This window comes from Tachyglossus aculeatus, chromosome 14, assembly GCF_015852505.1.
Source record: "Tachyglossus aculeatus isolate mTacAcu1 chromosome 14, mTacAcu1.pri, whole genome shotgun sequence".
Taxonomy (NCBI): domain Eukaryota; kingdom Metazoa; phylum Chordata; class Mammalia; order Monotremata; family Tachyglossidae; genus Tachyglossus; species Tachyglossus aculeatus.
Window position 1 is genome coordinate 40,709,139 of NC_052079.1, and position 26,827 is coordinate 40,735,965.

Sequence of the window (26,827 nt, forward strand, 5' to 3'; positions counted from 1 at the left end):
AAAATTCTTACCCAGTCTTGATTGTTCCAGTACAGCTGGCAACTGATGAAGTCAGTGTAAGGGTTGCCAGCTTTCCCAGGAAATGTCACTACCTTTGCTGAAACCACACAAACAGGCAATGTAGCAACTCAACCAACCATTCAAGATTGTGGGGTGGTTTAGACTCACTGTGGAGCATAGCAGCAGCAGGTAAACACACTGACAGATGTGGCAGAGGCCTAGTCCTTGTAGCTGGCTGGCAGAGTCAGCTGGATCCGTGCTCGGGACTAATCCAGCAGTTTAGATCTGAATCGCTGGAGCCCTTAAACCATAGGGTCTCCTGTCAGTCTGGAACCTGTCATCTTTGGAGTCTGGTCACCTGTGTGGGTTCATATTTAAGTTTCTACCCAAGGGGACACTCATGGAGAAAGAAGGAAACACTGTACTTGTTCTAGGTAATCAATCAATAATTACTGATCCCTTACTCTGTGAAGAGCACTGTACTTAGCTCTCGGGGGAATACAACAGACACGTTCCCTGCCTTAAAGGTACTTGCCATCTTAGCGGGGGAGACGAACCCTTAAAATATATTAGGGGAAGAAATGAAGTGTAAAGTTACGTATGTAAGTGCCTTCTGAGGGAGTAGCCAAGTGCTTAGGTGTTGAGAGCTTGGTGAACTGCAAAGGGGAGCAAGGGCTGGGATTTTCCCCTGCCCGACCCCAGCAGCCAATTGCCATCTAAACTCCTCCAAATCCCCTCCAACAGCCTCTCCCCTGCTACACTTTCAGCCAAACACAGAACACAGAGGTGGCCTGGATGCTTCCTCTAATCTCCTCTCTTCTAATGAAGAGAGGAGAGCCTAGAGGCAATCCAGTAATTTAGCTGGGTTTGATGAGGGTTTGTTCCAGAGTGATGGGATTAGTCTCCTCAGGCAGGCAGTGGGATCTCCTTTGGAGCTCTTCAGATTAAGGATCCATTCCAATCTGCCCACAGTGATTCAGGTTTGGTCCTGCTTAGAACATGGGGAATGATATGGATCCTGTATTGGTTCCATCCAGTCCCAATACGTGTTACAATTCTCTGGTGGAATGAAGTTACCTGTATTTAATCCCAGAACCAGCCAAACAACATATATAGCACGGTACACTGATGTCTTCTGTAAGCTCCTCTCTCGTGGGCAGCATCGTGTCTAAGTACTCTACTGCATTGTATTTACTCTAACACTTAGTTCAGAGCTCTCCACACACTAAACCTAAATTAATACAATTGATTGAAATATACTGTATCTGAAGTATTAGCCATAACCTGTACTCTCAGTCTATATTCTATCAAATGCAGCATTTACTACTGATCCTTCTGCATGCTTACTATGTATCCTGTAATGAAACAGAGTCTGTTCTCCTATAAAGTAAGGATTAGATAATTGAAGAACTTTGTGCAACGGAATCTCCTGACCTTTGGCTTTTATGTAGTCAGTCAGCATTCTCCCTGTTACTTAACCTCACTACTCTCCCATCACATTTCAGCTCATACACTTTGCTCCTCTCAAGCCAACCTATTCACTGTACCTTGCTCTTCTCTTTCTCCACCAACCTGTTGTTCACATACTCCTGCTGCCTAAGGCCAAGAACCAGCCACCCCCATTTATAATGAGGAGTGGCGATGAAGGCAAGGATGAAGAGTTTAGTTTAGAGTTTACTGAAGGCACATCTCCTCCAAGAGGCCTTCCCTAAGTCCTCCTTTCCTCTTCTCCCACTCCCTTCTGGGTCAACCTGACTTGCTCCCTTTATTCATCTCCCCTTCCAGCCCCACAGCACTTATGTCCATATCTGTAATTTATTTATTTGTATTAATGACTGTCGCCCCCTGTAAATTGAAAGCTCATTGTGGGGAGGGAATGTGTCTGTTATATTGTGTCTGTTATATTGTACTATCCCAAGAGCTTATTAACGTGCTCTGCACACAGTAGGCAATCAATAAATACGAATTGACTAACTTCCTTCCCCACGCATTTGGCAGGACACTTCTCTCCTCTTCAAGGCTTTTCTGAAATCACATCTCCTCCAGGAAGCCTCCTTGAGTTAATCTCTCACCTCCCCACCCTATTCCTCACTCTACTGACACTTCAGCATTCATTACGCAGCTTCGCTCCCTCGCTTCTCATCATTTAGTTGTTACGTATAGATCTTTTAACAATCTTGACTCCCCCTACCCGTAATTTTTATTTTAATGTCCATCTTCCCCGCCTGTTTGTAAGCTCGGACAAGTGTTCAGAAACACTCTTGGTTGACTGACAATACACATGCCTTGATCGACAGTGCACGTTTGCAACCCTTATTTCTGATATCCCACTGTTTCTATTGAGAATGCACATTGCCTAATTTCCCAACAGTGTTCTATCCAAATTGCATACTGAAAACACAGGCTATTGGGGGGAGAACTGACTAAACAACTGAGTGATATTTTAATAGACTGACCTTTATTTTACAAAACAGTGGTAGCTCTTTATCTTCAAAGTATTAAAGAACATTACTTAATTCTTCCACTGCTTCTGAGGGAATGTAAGTAGATGTGGAATTTATTCCATGAATAAAATACGGAGCTTAGCCATATGAAAACAAGGCATTAATCACCAGTCCGCTGAATTAGGATTAGCTATTTAAACGGACCCTAAATTCAGTTTTTCTATTGGTCTAGCCAAGATTAAAATAACTGTAGTACAGATATTGGAGAGAAGAATTGCTATTAACTTACACAACTCAAAATATTCTCTCAATGAGGTGGCATTAACCACTGCTCTGGTTAGGAGAACCTACCAGGATTTTCCCCAGTCTGACACACGGACCCTCTTTATATAGAAACATGCAAGCAGAAGGTATCCCTTGGCAAAAGCATAATTCCCTTAATCCTAAAAAGCAGAGCATTACCTGGGTCTCAGGGACTTCATTCAACACCTCTCAACTTTAACTCCCAATGTTAAGGGACACTATTACAAGCAGCTCTTAGTTTAGAATTAGAAAAATTATCCGGACTCTGGGTTGAAAATATCCACACCATGGTTTTACCCAAAGTGGAAACATGGCTTTCAACTACCACATCTGTTTCCACAGTACTGCTTTCACCCACGCACTTGTGTACATATTAAAACAGATGCATGACCTTGTGGAAAGACCACAGGGCTGGGAATCAGAAGACCTGGATTCTGGTCTAACTTTCTGTGCTGGGTGACTGGGAGCAAGCCACTTGACCTCCCTGTGCTTCGGTTTCCTTAACTGTAAAATGGGAAGAACAGAGCTGTTGTCCCTCCTTTTTTTCAGGTGAGGCAGGGAATGTATCTGATCTGATTATCTTGTATCTTTCCCCAGTGCTTAACCCTGTATTTGGTATCTGGTAAGTGCTTAATAAATACCATAACAATAATTATGACATCATATGATGAAATAAGAGAAGCAGCACGGCTCAGTGGAAAGAGCACGGGCTTGGGAGTCAGAGGTTGTGGGTTCTAATCCCGGCTCCGCCACTTGTCAGCTGTATGACTTTGGGCAAGTCACTTAACTTGTGCCTCATTTACCCCATCTGTAAAATGGGGATGAAGACTGTGACCTTGATTACCTTGTATTTTCCCCCAGAGCGTGGCACATAGTGGGCGCTTAACAAATACCAACATTATCATTATTATATTTCACTATTTACACACTCATCCACATGTCCGTCTTCACATATTTGTCTTCCTCTTAGCTGTACATTATTTTGTGTCTGTCTCTCTTTTTTATGGTACTTATTAAGTTCTTACTATGACAGGCAATGCATTAAGGTAGATTCAAGTTAAACAGCTTGGACACAGTCCACGTCTCATGTGGGGCATGTGGGGCTCACAGTCTTAATCCCCACTTTTACAGATGAAGTAACCAGAGCACAGAGTAGCTAAGTGATTTATGTAAGATCACACAGCAAAAAAACAGAATTAAAACTTAGATCCTTCTGACACCCATGCTCTACCCATTAGGCCACACTGCTTCTCTCTTGCTAGATTACAAACATCTTGAGGGCAGGGATCATGTCTTCTCATTTTACTATATTCTTCTCAGCACTTGGTGCAATGTTCAGTAGGCACTCAATAAATACTACTGATTAATTGATTAATGGGGCCTACTTCTCTGGAAAATTCTCTAAAAAGGAGATCCAAATTTCAATCAAATCAAGAAGTGACATTCCTCTGCCTACCATAGGACCTACTGATGGAGGTAAGAGGAGTTTATCTTGGGACAGTAGAGTCCCAAATTAAATATTCATCATTGTGAATGAGCAATAGAAACCATTATACACAGAAAACATGTTTCACATATATTTAATTTTATACTTATATCACCTACATTCATTCATTCATTCATATTTATTGAGCGCTTACTGTGTGCAGAGCACTGTACTAAGCGCTTGGAAGTACAAGTCGGCAACATATAGAGACGGTCCCTACCCAACAACGGGCTCACAGTCTACAACGGGCTCACAGTCTGCATATAGTAAGCCCCCAGGATCAAAGCTAAATATCCTGAAGATGAAGAAAAGTGTTCACTTTTTTAAAGTGACAAAGTACTGTGAGAAAGTGGACCTTTGCATTAGCTCTGGCATGTAACAAGTCTCACTAAAACTTTGTATGTCAAGTCCCGTTTTGAAGAGCTCAAAAAGCACTGACAACTCCAACTTACTTATTTTAACCACTCCAAATTTCCAAACTGATCATCCATCTAAATAACAACAAAAAAAACTTGGGTACTTCAGCAGAGTGAGAATACTGTAAATGATTCAGGGTCACGGAAGAAGAATTACATTGAGATCTGTAGCTAGAAGAAAAGCTTGGAACTTCTAAATTTGGTGTTTACCACTTAAGGCAAAGCTTAAATCTTCAAATTTCCCAAATGTAAAGTGGAAGTAATCTTTGCCAATTCAACAAAGATATTATAAGACTATCCCTGTAAAGAACAAGGAATTACCATCTTATTAACTTAAGACATCACAACTAGAGCTACAGATATTTAGATCATCTTCAGAGATTAGGAGAGGAACTAAGTTGGTGATATTCTAAAAAGCAGTCAAGTTCCAGTTTTCTTTTAAACCTTTGCACTACAAATGAGGAAAGAAAACCACAAAATGCAGAACATATCAGATGGGCTTTAAATAGACTGCTTCTCCCAGTTTTCAAAGTAACAACAGAAATGAAAAAAAAAATCTGCCTCTAGTGGGACTGAGACCTTAATGGGTTAATCTGTCAATCTTCTGCTTTACCCTACTCTACCTCATATATCACTGAGTTTGAACTACTGATTATTTAGATTCAAATCATGACAAATGGAATAAAATAGAACTGGCCAGACATAAACCATCATGGTTCCGAGACACCTAGTTAATAACGGAACTGAAAATTGAAGAAAGGGGCCTAATACTGAGGTTCAGAGTCGGCTTGTGACTGTTGCCTCATCACCGCATTTTTTCCTAGACAATTAAGGTATTCTTCAAATTTGCTCAGTACAGTGCTCTGCTCAAAGAGCTCACTAAATGCCAATGTTTGATTAAGGGGGAAAAAAAAAAGATTGGCCCCTGGAGGAGGTCAACCATTAAAGAGGTTACTCAGACATCCCCGCCTTATACCTCCTATCTGTGATTAGAAATTTTTCAGGAAAAGCTGTAAAGTTTCACAAAGAAGAAAACAGTCATCAGAATCACACTTCGCTACCCAGTTCTATTTGCAGTGGACAGTGTTTGATTTGTTACAGGTTGCTGTAAGCTAGTAAATACAGCTCAACAAAATTGGCTAATGCAAAATTCATGACAAACCATAACAGCCAGAAATACAATCCTGGGCTGCGTGTCTTAATCTAAAATAGGCTACGAAATTATGCTTGATTAAATGGACTATGCGTTATTTGAAGTATTTGGTCTTCTCAGTTTCAGAGAGCTTCAAACCCTCTATAAGCATGCTAGGAAAGTCAATTTCCATCTCTTTAAGGCAATGATCAGTATGGGTCTTAATTTTATTATTTTCATCGTCATTTACTGAGAGTCTCCTGAATGCAGACTACTCTACTAGCTGCTTAGTGCAGCGATTAGATTGGACAAGGTCCATTTTCCAAATGGGCACAGCAACGACAAATGGATTACATACTGCCTCACTAACTGGCAGGGATAGGCTTTGAAGACTATGAACATAAATTTAGCAAAGTTTTGTGCCAATCAATTTGTCAACATCTTCCAAAATCTTTCCTTTTTAATTTTTCAAAAGTTCTTAATTTGAACACCTGTTAGGAAATAACAGACTTTTATAACATGGTTCTAAAGTATATATAAGTACAGTTTCAATAAATTTGACTTCCTGTAAACATATGCAAGACTGTCAACCAGAAGCTCAAAAAACCACACTATTAACAAAGTGCCATTACTTATTAATTTGCAAATGTAAAGTATACAAATCATGTTTAAAAATGTTAAAATCAAGAGCATAACTAATAAGGCATCAATGTGTAAAAGAAAATAATCCCAAAATGCTATGAAACTAGAGTGGAAGAAGAAACTTTTTTGTAATGCCAATGCAATCTGAAAGATATGATGAAAGAAATTAATTTGAAAATAGCAATTTAGAGCTATACCCTTGCACTTAGAAATTTAGTTGTACAAAATAAAATTGAGCTGCTAACTTACCCTCATTTTTGCACAAGCATCCTGCGTTGATTCTGTCCCCCTGAGTTCTTTTATCAGCATAGAACCTAAATACTAAAATAAAGAATGAATTCAATTTTCAGAGCAAGCAGAAATTCACCCGTGCTGATGAAAAAAAAATATGTGGAAGTTAGAAAAATGACTCTACTGCTTTGCTAATAATGCTTTTGTGAACTTTTCCTTTCTTTCGCAGAGTGTGAAAAGATATTAGTATATGTAGCTAAAGGTTGTCACTTCATGTTTTAAAAGGCAGGATATGTGCTAATAAGTTTATACAGAAGGAGAGTGCATGAGGGCTGCCTATGAAGCCTCTGGTTACCATTATTTCTTCTTTAAAACAGAACCGCTGGCTAAGCGGTGCCATCTTGCAAATCACTTCTTACAAGCAAGATGGAGTATTTTAAAACGTTTTTTTTTTTTTTTTGAGGCAGCAATGTCTGCAAAAATAAGTAAATCATGGTACTATCTATATGATTGCAGGGTTGCCAAGGCAGCTGGAAAGTTAAGCAATGTGCACCCCATTTATGCTTATTTGTGTGCATAAGTAATTATATTATGCCATTTCCTGGCATGTATATGCTGTTTGAACCCTTTTCATTCACAGCTGCATGCCACTACACAGACTTGAATGAGGTCTAAGGGAGAATGCCAATGTTTCGGGACAGAGAAAGCAAGACAACAAAACAGGTGAGGGAGTTAACACTAGGGTTTCTGGATGAGCACAATCCTTCACATCTTCAAACTACAGCAAATAGAGGAAAAGTTTTGTTCCAGGAAATACCAACTACTGCAGGTTTCGGATGTCCAGCACTGGATGCCTCTAGATTCATGGAGAAGCAGCATGGCTCAGTACAAAGAGAACGGGCTTTGGAGTCAGAGGTCATGGCTTCAAATCCCGGCTCTGCCAACTGTCAGCTGTGTGACTTTGGGCAAGTCACTTAACTTCTCTGTGCCTCAGTTACCTCACCTGTACAATGGGGATTAAGACTGTGAGCCCCCTGTGGGACAACCTGATCACCTTGTAACCTCCCCAGTGCTTAGAACAGTGCTTTGCACATAGTAAGCGCTTAATAAATGTCATTATTATTATTATTTCAGGTCCCCACGAGGAGAGAGGACATCTGGACTATAATACCCCTGGGCAAAAGGCCGACTCAGGAAGTAGGGCTAGGATTTCCAAGAGTTAGTTTCCTAATTTAAAGTTTGGAGATTTTGCCCATGGGATCATTTTATTCTTGGAGATTCCCTTTAGGGTGATGTCTTTGCAGGGAAAATCCCCAAGAATTAAATTTGCAGGCAAGCTACAGAAAGTCCCAGATCTCTTCTCCACTGAGTTCATCCCATTGCAGGGACAACAAAGACAAAGTTCCTGCTCGCTTGGCAAGGATATCAATTGAAGGTATATAGAGCTAATATATAAATTTTTGTGTGTGTTGCCGAATTACTTTCCAAGCGCTTAGTACAGTGCTCTGTACACAGTAAGTGCTCAATAAATACGACTGAATAAATGAATGAATAAATATGTCAGGACTTCGACTAAGCCCATCTATGAAGCCACTGGTCTTTGGCTTCAGGGCATGCTGGTTAGTCGGCTCTAAGGATGATCCTTTTGGTGCCACCTGACAAAATTTAGTTGTGCACTGCTAGAGGATGATGAGGGTAGAGAAGTAGCAGGTAGCCTAGTGGTAGAGCATGGGCCTGGGACTCAGGAGGACCTGGGTTCTAATCCCGGCTCCACCACATGCCTGCTGTGTGAACCTCGGGCAATTCACTTAACTGCTCTGTCCCTCAGTTACCTCATCTGCAAAATGGGGATTAAGACTGTGAGCCCCATGTGGGACAGGAACTGTGTCCAACCTGATTAGCTTTAATATACCACAGTGTTAGAACAGCGCTGGACACACAGTAAGCGCTTAACAAATACCATCATTATGTTGAGCCGATACCATTTCCCAAGCTGGCTGCCACTCAATTACATCAAACATAAAAAGATAATGGTGACACTTTAGAATGGGATCAGTCATCACATTAGTCTGCAGAGTGCACACATTTTGTTATGATGACTGTTATTAAGGTATTCTTTTAAACGCTTACAATGTGTCAAGCACTGTTCTAAGCGCTGGGATAGATAAAAAATCATCAGGTCAGACACAGTCCCCCGTCTCACATAGGGCTTAGAAAATAACACTAATAGAATGACTTCATATCATTAGTTACGCTAAAGCTAAACTAGCTATATCTGCGTTTTCAGCCAATTTGGAAGCTACCTTAATTGAAACAACCCTCTTTGAGGGAGCCATTCCAACACGCTGTAGAGAGTCATTTGCAACTCCCCTAGAAACCAGATCACTGCTTACATGATCCCGTGAAAGTTTACCTCTGCATCTTATTCTTAACTTCAGTTAGGCAAAAGTGAATTCCTTCTCCTTCAAAATAACAACCAAAATACTGCCACAGCAGAAGTATTGGACTGGTCATAGCAGTTGCTTTTTCTTAAAGATCACCAGGAGATACTGTAGCAGTTTGACCTGCTATTGGTCCAGCAGAAAGAGCACTTTTCTAGGAATCAGAAGTCCTGAGTTCTAGTCCCACTCTGTCCAAAGCTTGGCTAAAGTAGGTGAAGATTTAAGTGCTCTCACAATAACAACAATAATGCTACTAATAATATTTACTAAGCACTCTATCCCAAGCACTGAGGTACATACCTGGCCCACATGGAGCTCATAGTTTAAGAGTAGGTAAAATACCCATTTTACAGATGACAAAAGGAGGCCCAAGAGACGTAAAGTGACTTGCCCTAGGAAGCACAGCAGGCAAGTGCTGGAGCGGGAACAAAGCCTAGGACTCCTGACTCCCAATACTATGCTCTTTTCAGTAGGACATGCTGTCTGCCACTTTGGAATGTGCTGCCCTCCTGCTCCTCTACTGGCTCAATGTACTCCGGGCCCCAGCAAGGAGAACATAGAGTGTAAATCAATCAATCAATCAATCGTATTTATTGAGTGCTTACTATGTGCAGAGCACTGTACTAAGCACTTGGGAAGTACAAGTTGGCAACTTGTACCTAAATGGCATTAGGTAAACCAGTGCCACTGTAAATAATTCTTACGCACAAGTCTTGGTCCAGAAGCCTTAGGACTGAGGATCATCTGTGTTTCCTGATGGGAGGATCCATAAACACCACTTTGCAGATAATAATTTTGCTCATGTTTTCACTTTAGGAAGATGATAAACCTATTTCTTTTAAGATGTGAAACGAGGAACCAAAACTTATAGTGGATTTAAATGACTAAGTATTTCAGATGTTTGCTCTTGGCAATTCTAGGCTCTGAATAAATGCTTTTAAAAAACTGCACTTGAAATACATTCCAGAGAAAAGAATTATTGGGATAGATGCCTCTAAATGAAAGAAATGAACACATTCTCTGAATAACATGCAATGTGCACTCCACCCCATTTGTACCTAAATGCTGAATTTACCGTGACTTACAAATGCCTTATAATCACACGACTGGAAGATGAGTTTCTCTGGGTGATGCTGCCAGTACTGGACAGGAGTTGAGGCTGTGGCTTCGTTGGGTGGTCGCAAGGTAATCGAAGGCTCTCCCCAGTCTCCTGTCTAAAAATCACATTTAATCTCAAAGTAGTATAAGAAGCAGACAAGATTTTAGTATCTGAATCTATTTTATGAGTATGCCTAGGAATGTGTATATTTTTCATTTGAGAGAGGGCCTAGATATATACACACACACAAATATATACCTACATATATTATTTGTAACATATTTCAATTTTTTACTTAGTAGACTGAAATGTGAATCCTAATTGTAGAATAAAAATTTCAATCCCTGAATTTTTTTTAAAAATGTACAAGTTATGCTTAAACTACAATAAGTTTTATGCTTAAACTACAATAAGTTTACTGTGTCATGAAAAAATCTGTAAACCTATAAATTTCACCAATAGGGAAGAACTTTTCCATTACATAGGAAACTTCTCTTTGAAATTCAAATTGAATAAAAATTGAACAAGAATCTAATTAACAAGACTTATTAAACTGCACTCATAGCCTTCAACAATATTTGCCTAATTTAAATACTGACCATTAAGATCACCAAACATCCAAAAAATAGTCAAAAGCAAGTGCTAAATACTGTTTAAATACTTTCATTTCTTTAGAGAAGACATGCTAATAATGTTTACCCAAAATTCTTGAAGTGAATTTTGATCTAACAGTTGGTTTCTCAAATCTTAATAATATAACAGTACTATTATTAATGAGGACTTACAATGGAATCTTCTTTTGGAAAGTTAGCATGAAAATTACAAGTTAAAAAGTAAAACAGACCACATATGCAGAAGTAAACATATGAGGATATAAATTCATTTATATCAGTCTTTAGGAATATATTTATAAATGCTCATATATACGCTGTATTGCCTTTCATATGTTTAACACTGATTTGTCTTGCTAAAGTGACTGAATCTGAGTCAAATGCCTGGGTCTGAATTTCCTCTTTTTTCCCTCAGTGTATGTCTATACATTTCTCAGATGGTGATTTAGATCATTTTTATTTGTATTTCCTCTATCTCATAGAGATATAATTAAAATTAGATACTTTGGGCCAGACCCAATGAACAGTCAACTTCTTCCAACCTGGACCTACAGATTTATAGCATATTGGTCTAATTTTTGGATCTTGCATATTCCAAAAGATACTTATAAACAATAAAACACAGCATTCAAGTTTCTGTCCATAATGGATTTATTTTTTATTACTATTTTTCAGTTCCTTATAAACTTTATGTCCAATGTCTAACTTCTGATCACATTGTGCTTGTTTGCCCTTTCATTTTTCATTAGTATATTCTATCATCTCTATATCCTTATCATTTTAAATTTCCAATGAACATGCTTATTTTGTTATCCTGCTACTTTTCACCTGTTTCCCTATAAATATTTCATCTGGCATTTCTCCTCTGTTTTCTGACTCATTTATGACTCATCCTGGCTTTTAGGATACTTTTTTCTATATAAGAATTTTCAATCCACTAAAGCACTTATTCTCTGACTGCAATAATCTTCAAGATTACCTCTTCCACCCTCCTCTCTTTCCTCCTCCTCTCTCATTCCTACCCAGAAAATCATCTTTTGAGAAAATTATTTTGGCTTAATTTGTATTTCAATCGGCATTTAGTTATTTTGGTTAAAAATTGCCTAAAATTTTAAGCACAGGCTATTCGACAGGTAAACACAGTTTTGGAAACACAGTACAAATTTTTAGACTAGAGCTTATGACGATAAGAATAAGCATTAAGAATTCTAAAGAACCAGTTCACACCAACTACGTTGGTTAAACCACAACATAATAAACAAGTACAATACACTTAGTTGCACAGGTAACACTGTAACGGAACAATACTAGTTACACAAAATGATACAGAAGGAGAATTAGGCCAGCACCAATATCAACGCTTGACTCCGCTGAAGTGGAAACTCGAAGCAAGCACCAGAGTAAGGACCCAGCTCTATCAATGGCAATCAAATCGGGGAAGAGCTATGCAAAATTCAACCAGTAGCTTTTTGGGCTAGATGAGCCTATTCATTCACACACAACAAGGTTTATGGAGTCCGGATGACAAGGAGCATTTAGACATCATGCAGTGTAAATGCTATGCTTTTTGTCTCCTCTGTTGGGGCACCGTTTGTGATAGAACAGCAGAGCTGAAGTCCATACTCTTAAAGCAGACCTGCGGCCAAACTTCGCTCCAAATGTAAATATCATAAAGACAGGTAGAGCAGCCCTCAAGGAATAGCAAGCACCATCATTCAAATTCATATCTACATATGAAATCACTCGAGTATGTTCATCCAGGTGTCATCTGGAGAAATCAGTGGCTGCGGCACATCTTTAGACCTCAATTAGAGTAGGGTAGTAGTATTCTTAGCAGCTCCAATCAATTTTAATCTTACCAAGGAGTCATAAACCTACCTACAATCCAGGATTTAATCGAATGGGATGGCCCAGGAAGTCAGACCTTTGATGCCTACAGGCACAAGGGCCTGGGAAATGCACTTAGCTTCAGCGCTGGGCCATAGAATGAAAAATTCCCCACAATGCATAAACCTGTATTCCTGAAGACAGAAATTCAGTGCTTCTCCAGAAATATATTTTCAACAGAGTAAAAGAAAAATGGGGTCTTGGGAGACAGAGCTGAGGCAAGGAACTTTTTTCTTCCAGATATTCTTGGACCCTTAACACTTGGAAGCCTCTTCCTTTCAAACAATGATTCCTGCATATCAACCTGTTGTACACTAAGGCCCAATGATTATATGAACCATTTACTGACCTCAAAGAAGTAGGCCCGAATCCTGCTTTTAATTGAGAATTTAACAGAGAAGCAGCGTGGCTTAGTGGAAAGAGCCCGGGCTTGGAAGACAGAGGACATAGGTTCTAATCCCGCTTCTGCAACTTGTCAGCTGTGTGACTCTGGGTGCCACTTAACTTCTCTGTGCCTCAGATACCTCATCTGTAAAATGGGGATTTTGACTATGAGCCTCACATGGGACAATGTGATAACCCTGCATCTATCCCAGCGCTTAGAACAGTGCTTGACACATAGTAAGCACTTAACAAATACCACTATTATTATTAATTCATTCAATCATATCTGTTGAGCACTTGCTGTGTGCACAGCACTGTACTACGCGCTTGGGAAGTATTATCAGTTGAGAGTGAACTGGTATTCCACAGTCTGAAGGGAAGAAAGAAGGACCCAGTCCCAAAGTGGTTTAGTCATACTGTTGCTTCAGCTTTTGAAGTCTCCTTGAAGGCAGTACTATTGTATAGAAGTCAGGGAGCAAGGTCACAGGACTGGCAGAAGGATGACCACCCACTCCAGAATCACTCAGAACTTTCTCGGCGGAGGCTGGCTTCTCCACCAAAAGTGGGAGAGCTCCACCTCTCCTGGGGCCGTGCCTTATCCTCTTGAGGACAAAGTAAAGGGAACAGCTGGGTGCTTCCTGTTGGCTGTGATGGCTTGCCTGCCTTGCTTTTGTGAAACCCAGCCAGAAGAGCTCATTATTCAGTATATTTATTTCTCCCTTCCAAAGCTCCATCTGGGGTAAAAAGAAAGTTAGGGTGGGTTACTTTGGTCAGTATCAAAACTTGGAGGTTAATTCTAGACTAACCCTATCTCCGAGCCTCTACTCCTAAACCTAGCAAGTGTCACGACGTCTGCTGATAAATCCCTAGCTCGGTCCTGACCGTTGTAATCCTCAGTGATTGTAGATCTTGCCTTGTACACCTTAACTTTAGTTTTTTCTGTTGGGACCTTTTCTCTTTTGTGCTATTACTGAAATCTCGATTTTGATCATTTTCTTGTTTGGGATCTGGTTCAGCCACGGTAGCTGGGGGCAGGTGGATGTTTTAATGCCATATCTGCCTTGGGTAGATTGTTAGCTCCTCGAGGGCACGGATCATGCCCTACCAACTCTACTGAAATCTCTCTCCAGAGCTCAGTACAGTGTTCTGCCCAGAGTAAGCCCTCAATTACCACTGACTACCACTGGGTAATATTGAACTTAGGGTAAATCATTTTATCCCCAGTTCAGTAGTGTCAACAAAACCACCCAAATTTGATCTCCTGAGCGAAAAAGCCTCAATGCGATCTAATAGTGGAATAGCTGGTGAGCAAATGAGGCTTATATCTCTTTAACAAATGTTCTAGTTCATAATTACATTTTTGTATCCTTAGACTAATGTGGGATCATAAACATTTTCCATTCTATAATATATTAGAGTGAATTCCCTCTTTTGGAAAATTTTCTGCTACTAGAAAGATGCTTATTATAAGCACAATTAAACTAAACTCAGAAGTTCTTTATGCTTAAAATACTTTTTTTTAAAAAAAAAACAGTCCTTATAGAAATGGGCATCTAAATACAAGGAAATACATGTAAAGCAAGGAATAGAGGGAGTCATGAAACAATAAAAGGAAAAAATATTAACCTGAATAACAAGAATTAAGTAGGACATAGTAAGGGAAAGACTATAAATCATAGTTTTTTTTTCCTGATTATTCAAAATGACCATCGTGCTGTATTTAGAAAGGTTCATGTTGTCATAAGAGCAATTTTAAACCTGCCATCCCATTCCAACCAAAGCAGTAATGAGAATCTGAGCAAAGGCAGACTTGGGTGTACTTATCTCCCAATGTTTTTTAAAATTTCTGGAGGTATTTTATCCCCAGTGATTCACAAGTTGCCTTCAAAATCAATATAAATGGATGGAAGCTGAATTAATTTCCCTTAAAACCATTTAGATTAAAATAGTCTAAAATGAAAAAAAAAAGATAATGTACAAATTAGTGATGGAATGCCCAACTGTCGAAGATAAAAGCACTAGATATTGGCAAAGTTAGGCTCAATTTGAGATGAACTAATCCTGAAGTTTGCTCTCAAATGTAGCATTCCAGGTTTTCATGGAACTAGCTCGTTAACCCAGTGCTGATTAGCTTGTATGTTACCTCAGCATTGAGTACTGTGCCTGGCAGAGAGTAAGCACTTAAATGTCCGACCTAATTGACTTGAACCTGCCCCAGGGCTTAGAACAGTGTTTGAGCCATAGTAAATGTTTTACAATTGCCATAAAACAAACAATAACTGTTTCCAAGGAAAGGTTTTTCCTGCATATTTCACAGAATGAGGGAGTTGCTCTTTATTGGCCTGTTAATGCACTAGAGTCTTGGGCCAAAATCCAGGGCAGAAAAATCTCATGTAGGTCTGCCCTGAAGGAAGGAAAATCTGCAGATAGTATCATGACTGGACATATTAAATTATATTCTAAATGTCCAGGCACCTGGAATGGGAAATATTTGGGGTATTCCAATAATCATCTCCCTGAAATGAAATAAAAGTACAAGAGATCTGCAAATAATTACAGACCCCAATTTCAGATTATTTTTTCTTAATAAAAAGGTGCAAAAACTTAAAATTCTCTTCTGTAATTAGAACTTAATTAACCTTTGTTTCAGCAGTAGCATTTTCAATTTTGTTTTGAGATTGTTCCCTCCTACCTAACTTTTAAATTTAGACCCAGCTACTAACAAACAGTATAGTTTCTTTTTCTAGAAGAATCACCAGAACCTTAATCCTATATGTTTTAAAGTTAATTTTTTGACAATTTCTATTTAACTCTCAATTTTTCCTGACCATGATCTTTACAAGTATGTAAATGTGACTGTAAGTATTTTGGTTAATGCTGAGTTTTCCAAGAATGTGTCATTATAGTTGTGCAAATATTTAATGTGAATATATGATAAACACAGGTAAATAAACATATACACAATCGTGTGTATGTGCTGCTTTAGAGGAACATTAAAATGCTTAATGGGGTAACTGTCCTCTAGACCATAAGCTCCTTGTGGGCTGGGAATGTGTCTACCAACTCTGTTATATTGTATTCCGTCAAGTACTTAGTATTATCCCAAGTGCCCATTACAGTGCTCTGCACACAGTAAGCGCTCAATATATACCACTGAAATACTTTGAAATTACCTTTAGAGCTGAATAACACTGATGGTTGGTTTTGAAGACCTAAAGAGTGATTTATTTTGAGAAAGCTTTGAGGAATTGTGCAGCCACTGCTGAGAAACTGGTCTCTCATGGAAAAGTACATACAAGCTAGTGATATCGTAGCTTATAATAGTGTAGACACCACAGTTCCCAGAGGCCAGCACCCTGCCCCGATGAAGGATTCATGCGCAGAAGTCAGTATGCCCACACAGCACATGGAGAGAAGGCCTCCCAAGACAGCTTATTCATCAAGTTCAGTGATTCTCAACCAAGACGTTCAGACAACCTGATGGGCCCCTGACTAGGATTGCCACCATGTCACCTCTTGCAGTTCAGAAAGAGCTCTGGAACGGTCAGCTCATCCTGGGAAAGCACCAATTGAAGGGAGGGCTTGGAAAAGAGTGGGAAAGGAGCCAGGTGGGTTTCAAAGCACCTGTATGCTGCTCTGATCTGTAGACTAAATTTCATCCTTTCCTGAGAATGTGCCAGAATGAAGCCTGAACGTATGAATTTAGAAACCCCGATATTTCAGATTAGAACAGAGGATTTACTTATCCTCTCTGGAGACCAGAATCTGCGCTCTAATTTCTCTCTAGAGACTCTAGTCAAAATCTGGAGTGGTGGCAACCACATCCTTGACCCACAGTAACCTGTGCCTAAAATATTTATGAAATGGGAAAACATTCAGAAGGATGCAGGCATAAACTTTTGAAAATTAATAAGAATTGAGAAAGTGAGCAGCTTGGATTTTAAGCAGAAAGGAATTCCTCAATTTTAAAAATAGAGGGGTAGGGCAGGACTGAAAGCATTCTGAAGTGAAAGGAGGGGCAAATCAAAGAGACTCTGGGAATCTGCTAAATCTTAAAAAAAAAAGTTGAGAACCACATTGCAGCTATGTTACTGCCCATCCATGCCACACCCCACTTCAACTTTTTAATCAATTGCATAAAACTAAGGCTTTATGCAGGTTACCATGCAAATCACACTCAAAGACTTGTTCACATCTCAACAGCATAACTTTCAGGCAGTTAGGCAAAAGCGTTGACACAGGAACGCAGACATAGGAAGAAGTAATATGAAAGAGCAGGAACTGCACAGATATGTTAACAATTTACCCTCTACCTTATCTCTGAAAAAGCAAGCCAACACAAACATCGGAATGGTAGTCAAAACCGACGGAGGACACATTTTAACCGAAGACTTTACACCCAAGGATACCCTTGACTCCGACAAACTTTTCAACATCAAGTAATCACAAACCACAAAAAATGAATGGACAGATAAGTAATCCAGTTGTTTTGCAATGCTAGCACACAGCCCCTTTATATAAACTTAACTATTTATGACACTACAGCAAAACATATAAACTGCAATTTTTTAAAAAAAGACAACAGAACCATAGAAATCTCTTACATTATGAACCTGATGGATCGCTGAGAAAGGAAATCCAGCATTCTGGTTCGTCCAAATTTCACAGACAGACGACTGCTAATATAAACAGAAAACTACATCTCATCTTGTAAATATTAAAGCACATTTCTATCAAAAAGCAGAATCAAGAACTCAAACAAAACTGCAGAGAATCACGTTTTCAAAAATGACACTGAAAATGCTACAAACTACAAATTCAAAGTCAATTTGCTTATAAATATGGAGGCATGGGCTGAATAAAATATTTGGACACTTTGCATAGATAACTAATCAAAACATAATAAAATTATATAACCAGGTGTAGCAAAATTCAACATAACCTACCATTTGATCATAGTCAAGAATAGCTGGGTGATTGGTTCTAGTTTGTTAAAGTGATAGGTCAGAAGAGTGGCCACAGATTATAAGCAATAACCAAACTGCTCATAATTATTCCATTTGACAAAGATACTCTCCCTTCTGCATCTATCCAATGGCAAGTAGAAAGCATCCAACTCAAGTTACACATCACAAACTGTAGAGAAACACAAAGTGCCTCTTCAGGCCATCTTCAGATACTAATTTCTGTCAAAATCAGAAACAATCAGAACAATGGAACAACTCCATTGTTCCCTGGCAGACATTGCTACATCACACAAAATCTAAGATCAGGTTTCATGGTTGCCAAGCAACTAAAAATTTACCAAGCACCATAATTGTTCAGAGCATTCTGCCCCGATAATAACAAAAGCATTATAAAGATGAGTAATGGAGCCACAAGATTTAGCTAGATATTGGTAATGAGCACAACATCAATAACTGAATTAAAGAAAGGCAAGGTATAGTTCAATAACAAAAGAGTACGGGGAATTTAAGATTTGCTTTCAGACATCTAGAATCCATTCAGATACACATCTCTGCACGACCCTTTATGTTGCTTTTCCTTTTGGAGTCTGCACTCTAGATGCCTTGCTGGGCGACAGACTGGAAAATGACTACCTTGCCGGTTATTGGCAAAGTGGATCAGTTTCCTGTGGGCTGACCAAAAGGCAGCTCCAGACTAGCTGTTAATGAACCAATAACTCTAATATCAGTTTAACCATCTCTGAAAATTTTATTCTATTTCCCAGTTTCTCTTCTTGTACTGACTGTGGAATCTGTGAAGACACTTCCTATTCATCCATTCAATCATATTTACTGAGCGCTTACTGTGTGCCAAAGCCTGTAGTAAGCACTGGGGTAAATACAAGATGATCAGATTGGACACAATCCCTGTACCATATGGAGTTTGCAGGCTAAGAAGGGGAGAACAGGTATTTAATCTCCATTTAACAGGTGAGGAAACAGAAGCACAGAGATGTTAAGTGACTTGTACAAGGTCACACAGAATCACGGCCTAGAGGAAAGAGCACATACCTGGGAGTCAGAAGACCTGGGTTCTAATCCCAGCTCTGCCAATTGCTTGCTATGTGACTTCGGACGAGTCCCCTAACTTCTCTAGGCCTCAGTTACCTCATCTGTAATATGGGGATTAAATCCTCCTCCCTCTAACTTAGGCGGGGAGCCCTCCATGGGACAGGGACTGTGTCTGACCTGATTAACTTGTATCTACCCCAACGCTTAGAACAGTGCTTGACACATAGTAAGTGCTTAACAAATACCAAAAAAAACAACCCCCCCAAAAAACCCCACAGTAGACAAGTTGTGGAGGCAGTATTAGAACCCAGACCCTCTGACTTCCCAAGGCCTGGGCTCCTTCCACTAGACCATGATACTCATCATCATCATCAATCGTATTTATTGAGCGCTTACTGTGTGCAGAGCACTGTACTAAGCGCTTGGGAAGTACAAGTTGGCAACATATAGAGAGAGTACCTACCCAACAGTGGGCTCACAGTCTAAAAGACTGAGTCTTTTAAAAGACACAGTCCCAGACTGAGCCCCCTTTTCCCTCTCCTCCTCCCCATCCCCTCCACCCTACCTCCTTCCCCCCCGCACAGCACCTGTATATATGTTTGTACAGATTTATTACTCTATTCATTTTACTTGTATGTATTTACTATTCTGTTTATTTTGTTGATGATGTGCATCTAGCTTTATTTCTATTTATTCTGATGACTTGACACCTGTCCACATGTTTTGTTGTCTGCCTCCCCCTTCTAGACTGTGAGCCCGTTATTGGGTAGGGATCGTCTCTATATGTTGCCAACTTGTACTTCCCAAGCACTTAGTACAGTGCTCTGCACATAGTAAGTGCTCAATAAATACAAATGAATGAATGAATGTCCCAGCAGGAACACCACTGGCAGGAATGAAAGATTGTGAGTGGAACTGCTTAAGCCACCAGCTCAGTCATTAATTTCTCTGTGTAGGTTCTCAGTGCTGAGGCTCATCCATCGCTCTAGAAGGGACACTCCATCAGCCCATCTCATTTTGCTTAATTCTTCCCTGGAGGGAGGGAGCCGGGAGTGTGTCAATTCTCCATACCACTCGTTCTAGACTCCAAAACCTCCTGCAGATTAAACTGAACTCTGCCTCTTCAGCAAGCTCCTAAGCAAAAGAACTGCCTGAAATATTCTCCTCTTCTATCTATCTTCCTGCTGTTTCCGTCTTGAGGTAACCTCTCTACAACCTGCTGTCAGCACGGCCTAGTGGAAAGCACACTGGTCTAGGAGTCAGAGGATCTGGATTCTAATTTTCAGTTTCCTCATCTGTAAAATGGGGATACAATTACCTGTTCCTCCTATACTTGAGCCCCCACCTGCCTCCTACTGTGAGCCCTATGTGGGAAGGGAGCTATGTCTGACCTGATTATCTCATATCTACCCTCTATCATCTTTGTATGTTGCCAACTTGTACTTCCCAAGCACTTAATACAGTGCTTTGCACACAGTAAGCGCTCAATAAATACAACTGAATCTACCCCAGCGCTCAGTACAGTGCTTGGCCCATAATAAGGGCTTAACAGATAATTTTATTATTATTAATAAGATAATGCAAACAATAGTCACCTCACGCTAGCATTAACCGCATTATCCCAGCTCTCCAGAAAATATTGGAGGTTTAAAACAAAAAAAGTGAAGAATGAAAAATGCATGTTTTCTGTGTTCTCGAAGCACCTTGAACAGGCCACATACTACACAGGTTCAATAATTATTTGACTTATCTTTTCCCCATATATCAACATGAACCTGAGATGGAAAAAATGCAGTGATAACATAACCAAACAACTAGGTACAATTTGCAGAGAAAAGCTCTCAAAGAATAGAGGTGAGCTCTGCTGGGCCGGATTAGAACAATAGTGTAAATTACTCTGCAAGGGAAGTAAACACATTTTGACACTGTGTTAACTCCTTTATGTCATTTAAGCGCTATTTTGCAAGATACTTCTGTACAGTAATTCAGCACAGGAGTAAATGTAGTTGTATTTTAAATTATGTCAAATTAGGGAATCAAAGGTCATTAGACCATTCTATTAATATAAAGCTTGTAGTAATACTAGGTAAACAAATTTATTTAAATTTACCTAACGTTTCCCCCCCCACCCCACCCAAACCTTCCAGGATGATCCCTAGTAATGATTCTCAAATTTGTGCTAACATAAAGTAAGAAGGACACAGGGTTTTCATCAGTACAGCCCGAGGTGCTCCATAAGTTTCCACCTTGGATTTTAATATCTTTTCAAAGACTAAATTCCTAAATTTGTTCTCAAGGGGAAAGGAGACGCTTTGGGGGTAGAAATACTCAATCTTCTGCATCCTGCAATGTAAGCAAGGGGGGTTAAAATTCAAGTGCAAAAAACATAATTTTGCCACTCCAGGTTGACTATAAGATGGCCAGTGATGGTATTTCAAAAACGGACCTGGAGACTCATATGATGTCAAATGGTATGCATTGGGATGTGATGACATCACATGGCTGCCATTTTTCAAAGATATTGCAATTTAAGCTGTATTGCCTTGAACATGCAGCATTCTTCTGGGGTTCCCTGACACTCCCAAATACTAAAGGGCCTCAATCTTCCCCTCTAAGGGCCACATTAAGTCAACCACAGCACTTGAGACACAGGAAGAGATGGTAGAAGCCATATACGGAGGCTCAGACTGTACATTCTACTTAAGGAACTGTTTTTGAAATCCTTCAGGAATAAGATTTGAGCCAAATAATGATAGTTGTGGTATTTGATATATGTTTCCTATTCGTCAAGCACTGTACTAGGCACTGGAGTGGATACAAGACAATTACGTTGGACACAGACCTTGTCCCACATGGGAGAAGAGTTTAATCCCCATTTTAAAGATGAGGAAAGTAAGATTCAGGGAAGTTGTGACTTGCCCAAGGTTCCATAGGAGGCCAGTGACATAGTTGGAAATAAAAAAAAAACACAGATCCTTCGACTCTCAAGCCCAAACTCTTTCCATTAGTCCAGCCTGCTTCACTCAAACAATTTCCATCTAAGACAACACCTCACTTAAAGCGGTAGGAGAGACAGACAGGCTGTTCATGTTGGGAGCATCTTCAAGTGAAGGAAATTAAGAATTAGGTCCCTTTTCCCCAAAATAGTCATAGATAAAAGACTTCCATGCCTACTTTAGGTATACACAGAGGAAAATAATTTCCTACTGCCTTTATTTTATATAGGATATATTTTTTCCCTTGAGAATATTCTCTACCTTCTCAAACAATACATGCCACAGCCCTTCTGATGCCTAGTGTGACATAGTGTGACACTAACTTAGCTTTGCCTTATTTTATAAAATGAAAACAGCAACATTTTTGCCATGAGAAGAGTTAATAAACCAGTTGTTAATCAATTAACCTACAAAACCGTCTGAACCACGTTGAGTCTAAGGAGACTTTGGGCCACTGCCAAAAGCTACTTTTCTATATTTAAGTAATTAAGCCCTGGATTAAAGACCTTTGTCGTTTCTTTTTGTTGCTTTGTTCTCAATGACATTGAATTAAGTTAGTTAATCATGCCATGTGAACACTATAAGTTTCCCCACTTACTGAATAAAAGAGCAGTTAAGTTTGAAAATCAGATATCTGATTGTTAAGGCTAATTCACTTGGACCCCTTCTCTCCCTAACCTTCTGAGGAAAGAGAAAAACCAGTATTTGCTGAGATTAGGTAGTAAGGAGGACAACAATATTTGGCCTGGAGCTCTTCCACTCCAGGGGTCTGTGAAGGGGTGGTCCAATGGTTAATTCCCCCTTTTCCCCATCAAGTAGTGCAGGAGAGGAAGTCTGCACTGTCAGGAAAACTGACTGCATGGACAGAGTATCCAGACTGGAACAGTGATGACACAATGAAAATGATTTTTGGTGTTGTTGCTTCTGATTTATTTATTTAGACAATTATTTTACCTCTTCCCTGTCTTTGACTGTGGGTCAGGAACCATACCAGAATGAATGTCCACGTATTCTTCCCTGCACTTAGGTACAGTGTTTTGTAAATCATTAGCACTTATTATATTATCGTTGTATTGTAGACTATAATTTGAGAACATCTAAGAAAAGCCACACTTGATCAGATAAGTATTGAAAATGTGAAAATTTCACATCCTTTGGAGATGGTTCCAAGTCTAAATGCTGCTAAAACTGAAAAATGCCTGAATTACTTTGCATTTCCTTCCCATTGGAGAGGTTAATTTGCTAGGCTGGCTTCCAAAAGGGTTTTAAAACCAAATGCAATTCAAGTAGTTTAAAACTATTTGAATGTCATGTTTGGTTGACGTATTTCTAACCAGCTCATTATATGAGGAAGGAAAAAAAAATACTTATTTGAAAGAGCCTACCTTTTGTCATCAAATCTAAGTGAATACAAAGAGTGTTTCCTTAAAAGTGCCAAGACAGAAAATTTGAGTTACAAGGGATTTTGCATCAGGGACACCTGGAAATACAGCCTCTGGGAGGAAAGTGAAATTTTCAAAACAGAGGCTAATCGGTGCTTTGTGAATATAATGGGTTTATGTCAAGCCCACTCCAAGATAATTTCCTCCTGATTGTGTTTTCCTAGTGTTAGTGGCTGAAGAGAGCTTGAGGATGAGAAAGAGAGAAAGGAGAGAAAAGGTTGTACACCACTTCTTCAGAGTGAATTTCTGAAAGCTTTTTAACTTCTGAGTCACATTTGAGGAACTGAATGTCCAAATTCTCTCTTTGGATAGGGGTACCACTCACTGCTTCGTGGGATTTTAATTTTAACCTTTTATGAAATCCTGGGAATCAAGTGGGATAAGAAATTACATCTTCAGTGAAAAATGTGAGTTGGACAGAAGGAGAGAGCTTGCTAAAATAGCAACTGGATGTTAGAAAATCGTAGAAAGAGGAGTGGGTAGAGTGTGAATTGAGAGGCAAAATGTTAAAAAATTCCAATCTATTCAACACAATTAAATATTTCATTTCCGTCACACTAGTTTATTGAACTTCAAAATAGCTCTTGAAAAAGCCTTAGGCTTAACAGTCTAACCAATTTCTTTAAAAATACCCAACAAACCAAAAGCCTTTTTCTTTTTCTCTGGCACCTTTCGCCAATGATCTAAAGGTGTCGAACAAGGGACTTTATAAAAATCAAACAATCTGAAATGGGGGAACCAGGGGAGAGAACAGGATAGGAAAAACAGAAGGAGGTAAGGAGGTGATTAGAAGAGCAGGGAATAGCAAACAAGCCCCAGGCAGAAGGTATCAGTCAAAGGCTCTGAAACAAATTCTGCAGGCTTTCTTGGGCTGAAGACTCTCTGAGGCTTTCGAAGAAGCTGCTGATTCATTTTTCCCGCCTGGGAGAGGGCCAGATGATAGGATTCCCCTCCCTCCCGCCGCCCCAACCACCCCCGCCATCCTTTTGGTAATGCTGGCATTCAGCTGAGCTGCGCTCTACAATTCTCTCAGTCCTGCCACGGTGAGCGTTTCCTAAGGTCATAGGTCTGTTGTGTGTTTGTACGGACATTTGGATACACCAAATACACACACAGATATATTATTGCTTATCTAACCTTTCTTTCTGTTTAGAAAATCGTTAGTATAATATATGAGGTTCCACACCAAGAATCTTTGAAAGTGTCAATGGAATCAGAGCTTTACCTCACAAGAAGAGAATATCTTCATTATAAGGGAGGAAGAAATAAAGACTTTGATGATTAGAGGAATGATAGTAGCTCCCAGGAAGGGCAACCAATAAATTGTATTTATTGAACACAATGTGAAAGAGCTATAAGGGACTTCCACAGTTAGGGAGGCAGGAGGTGGAGGAGGAGCCCTTGAAGAGACTAAGAATGAGCAGCCAGAGAAGTAGGAGGAGAATGAAGAGAGGACAGTGTCAGTGATCAGTCATATTTTTTGAGCACTTACTGTTTGCAGAGCTCTGTACTAAGCATCAGGGAGAGAACAAGTCAACAGAGTTCATAGTCACATTCCCTGCCACAGTGAGCTCACAGTCTAGAGGGGAAGACAGAGATGGTAATACAGAGTTAATTTTTCCCGGAGATGGGGGGTGGTCCACAGTGTCGAAAGAAGCTGAGAGGTTGAGGAGAATTAAGGTGGAACAGAGGCTTTGGATTTGCCAACAAGGAGGTCATCGGTGACTTTTGAGAGGGCAGTTTCCATGGAGTGAAAGGGGAGAAAGTTAGAATGGAAGGCATCAAGGAAAGAACTGGAGGAGAGGAAGTGGAGGCAGAGGATGTAGACAACTCACTGAAGGAGTCTGGAGAGGAATGGTAGAAGGATAGGACGATGAGTAGATGGAGCAGAGTGGGGAGGGGGTTTAAAAAGATGCTGATGGTTATTGACTCTTTATGAGAGAGAGGGACACCTACTGCCAGTCAGTCAGCACAGGGCCCTGATCCAAGACTTCATGAATAGAACTGCTGGACTCAATCCATTCAGTGGCAATCAGGATGGTTAAAGGGTATCAGAGGGGGTGTTCTACAGGATTCTCCTCCTTGTCTGGCTGCACAGTTGGCCTAAAGAGAGTAGCTGGACAACAATGTGATTTACAAGGAAGAGGGCCTCCTGAGCCCTGACAGACCCTCCCCAGAAAGAAAAGGAAGGGTACCATTGGGTGTCTATCTAGCAAGTCAGACTTTAGGTTTAAAGTTATAGGGGATTTTGCATCAGGGAAACCTGGAAATACAGCCTCTGGGGGGAAAGTGAAATTTTCAAAACAGAGGCTAATCAGTGCTTAGTGAATAAAATGGGTTTATGTAACCCATTCTTTTAAAATTTCAACTGTACTGCTATCTAATTCTCAAAACTACTTGACATTGACCCACACTTTCTGAAGAACAGTGAGTGCTAAAAGAATGTAACCATGATGGGGCCAAATAACCCCTCTCTCCTCCAAAGCTTTTCTGGGAAGACTAACTTGATGCCTGCTATTCTTCCTGATATGTGCACTGAACATATTCTTCCATTAAAGACCTACAATTTGATTGTCTTCTAAAAGAGCTGGGTTTAGGAATAAGATTCCCAAGAAAAAAAGTGAAAAAAAGTCAAGAAAAATTTTAACTTTCAGCCTGACATATTTACCTCAAGTCCCTAGCATGATTAGAAGCTTTCTGAATCACCAATATGGAATAGGATATGGGTTGACCCCCTAAAACTATGGTGTAAGTCTAAACAGCCCACTTTTTCATGCCTCAAAATCCTCCTCTGCTAAACCGACCTTTTGAGTAAACTTATAAGGCACATACATAGAGACCTTTATGCATTCATATCATTTTGAAAAGGCAGCTAAAGCTCACTGGCCTTATTAAGAGTGGATGCAGCTTGTAAACAAATTATTAACTATGTTTGTACCTGGAAGCGCACAACAAAATCATATTACTTATAAAATTTCTCATAGCAATACAAATATATACGTAAACCTGAAAGGAATCAAATTCCAGGCTTCCTTCCTACTCATTTCATCCCTCAGATATCCATTTACAACAAACTTTTTTAAATATATAACTTGCTTCTTTATCAAATAAAGTCTCTCCCTTTGGGTAAATAATTTAAGTGGGGTGAATGATATAATGAGTTCTGACAATTCATGTCTTAAATGAGAAAGGATAAGAAACCTAAAGCTACAGTCCAGCTGACAGTTTTGTGGGGAGAAAATATGGCATAAGTACAAAAATTCAAGATTATTCTTGTAGAATAGAAGACCTGTTGC

General features: G+C 39.7%; 1 protein-coding gene across 10 annotated transcripts in view; it reads right to left on the bottom strand.

The window, feature by feature from the left end:
* The window catches only part of ANKS1B (ankyrin repeat and sterile alpha motif domain containing 1B), a 624,779-nt gene that overhangs the window by 30,026 nt on the left and 567,926 nt on the right, over positions 1–26,827 (bottom strand). For 6 of the 10 annotated variants that reach the window (XM_038756217.1, XM_038756215.1, XM_038756219.1 and 3 more), the window contains 3 exons: positions 17,681–17,755; positions 10,181–10,309; positions 6,673–6,744 (listed from right to left, as the gene is read on the bottom strand). In XM_038756217.1, the coding sequence (XP_038612145.1) occupies positions 6,673–6,744; positions 10,181–10,309; positions 17,681–17,755 (276 nt within the window). Of the gene's footprint in view, positions 1–6,672; positions 6,745–10,180; positions 10,310–17,680; positions 17,756–18,022; positions 18,181–26,827 lie in introns of those variants that run through there. The other 4 variants (XM_038756222.1, XM_038756216.1, XM_038756223.1 and 1 more) reach the window with 4 other exon arrangements.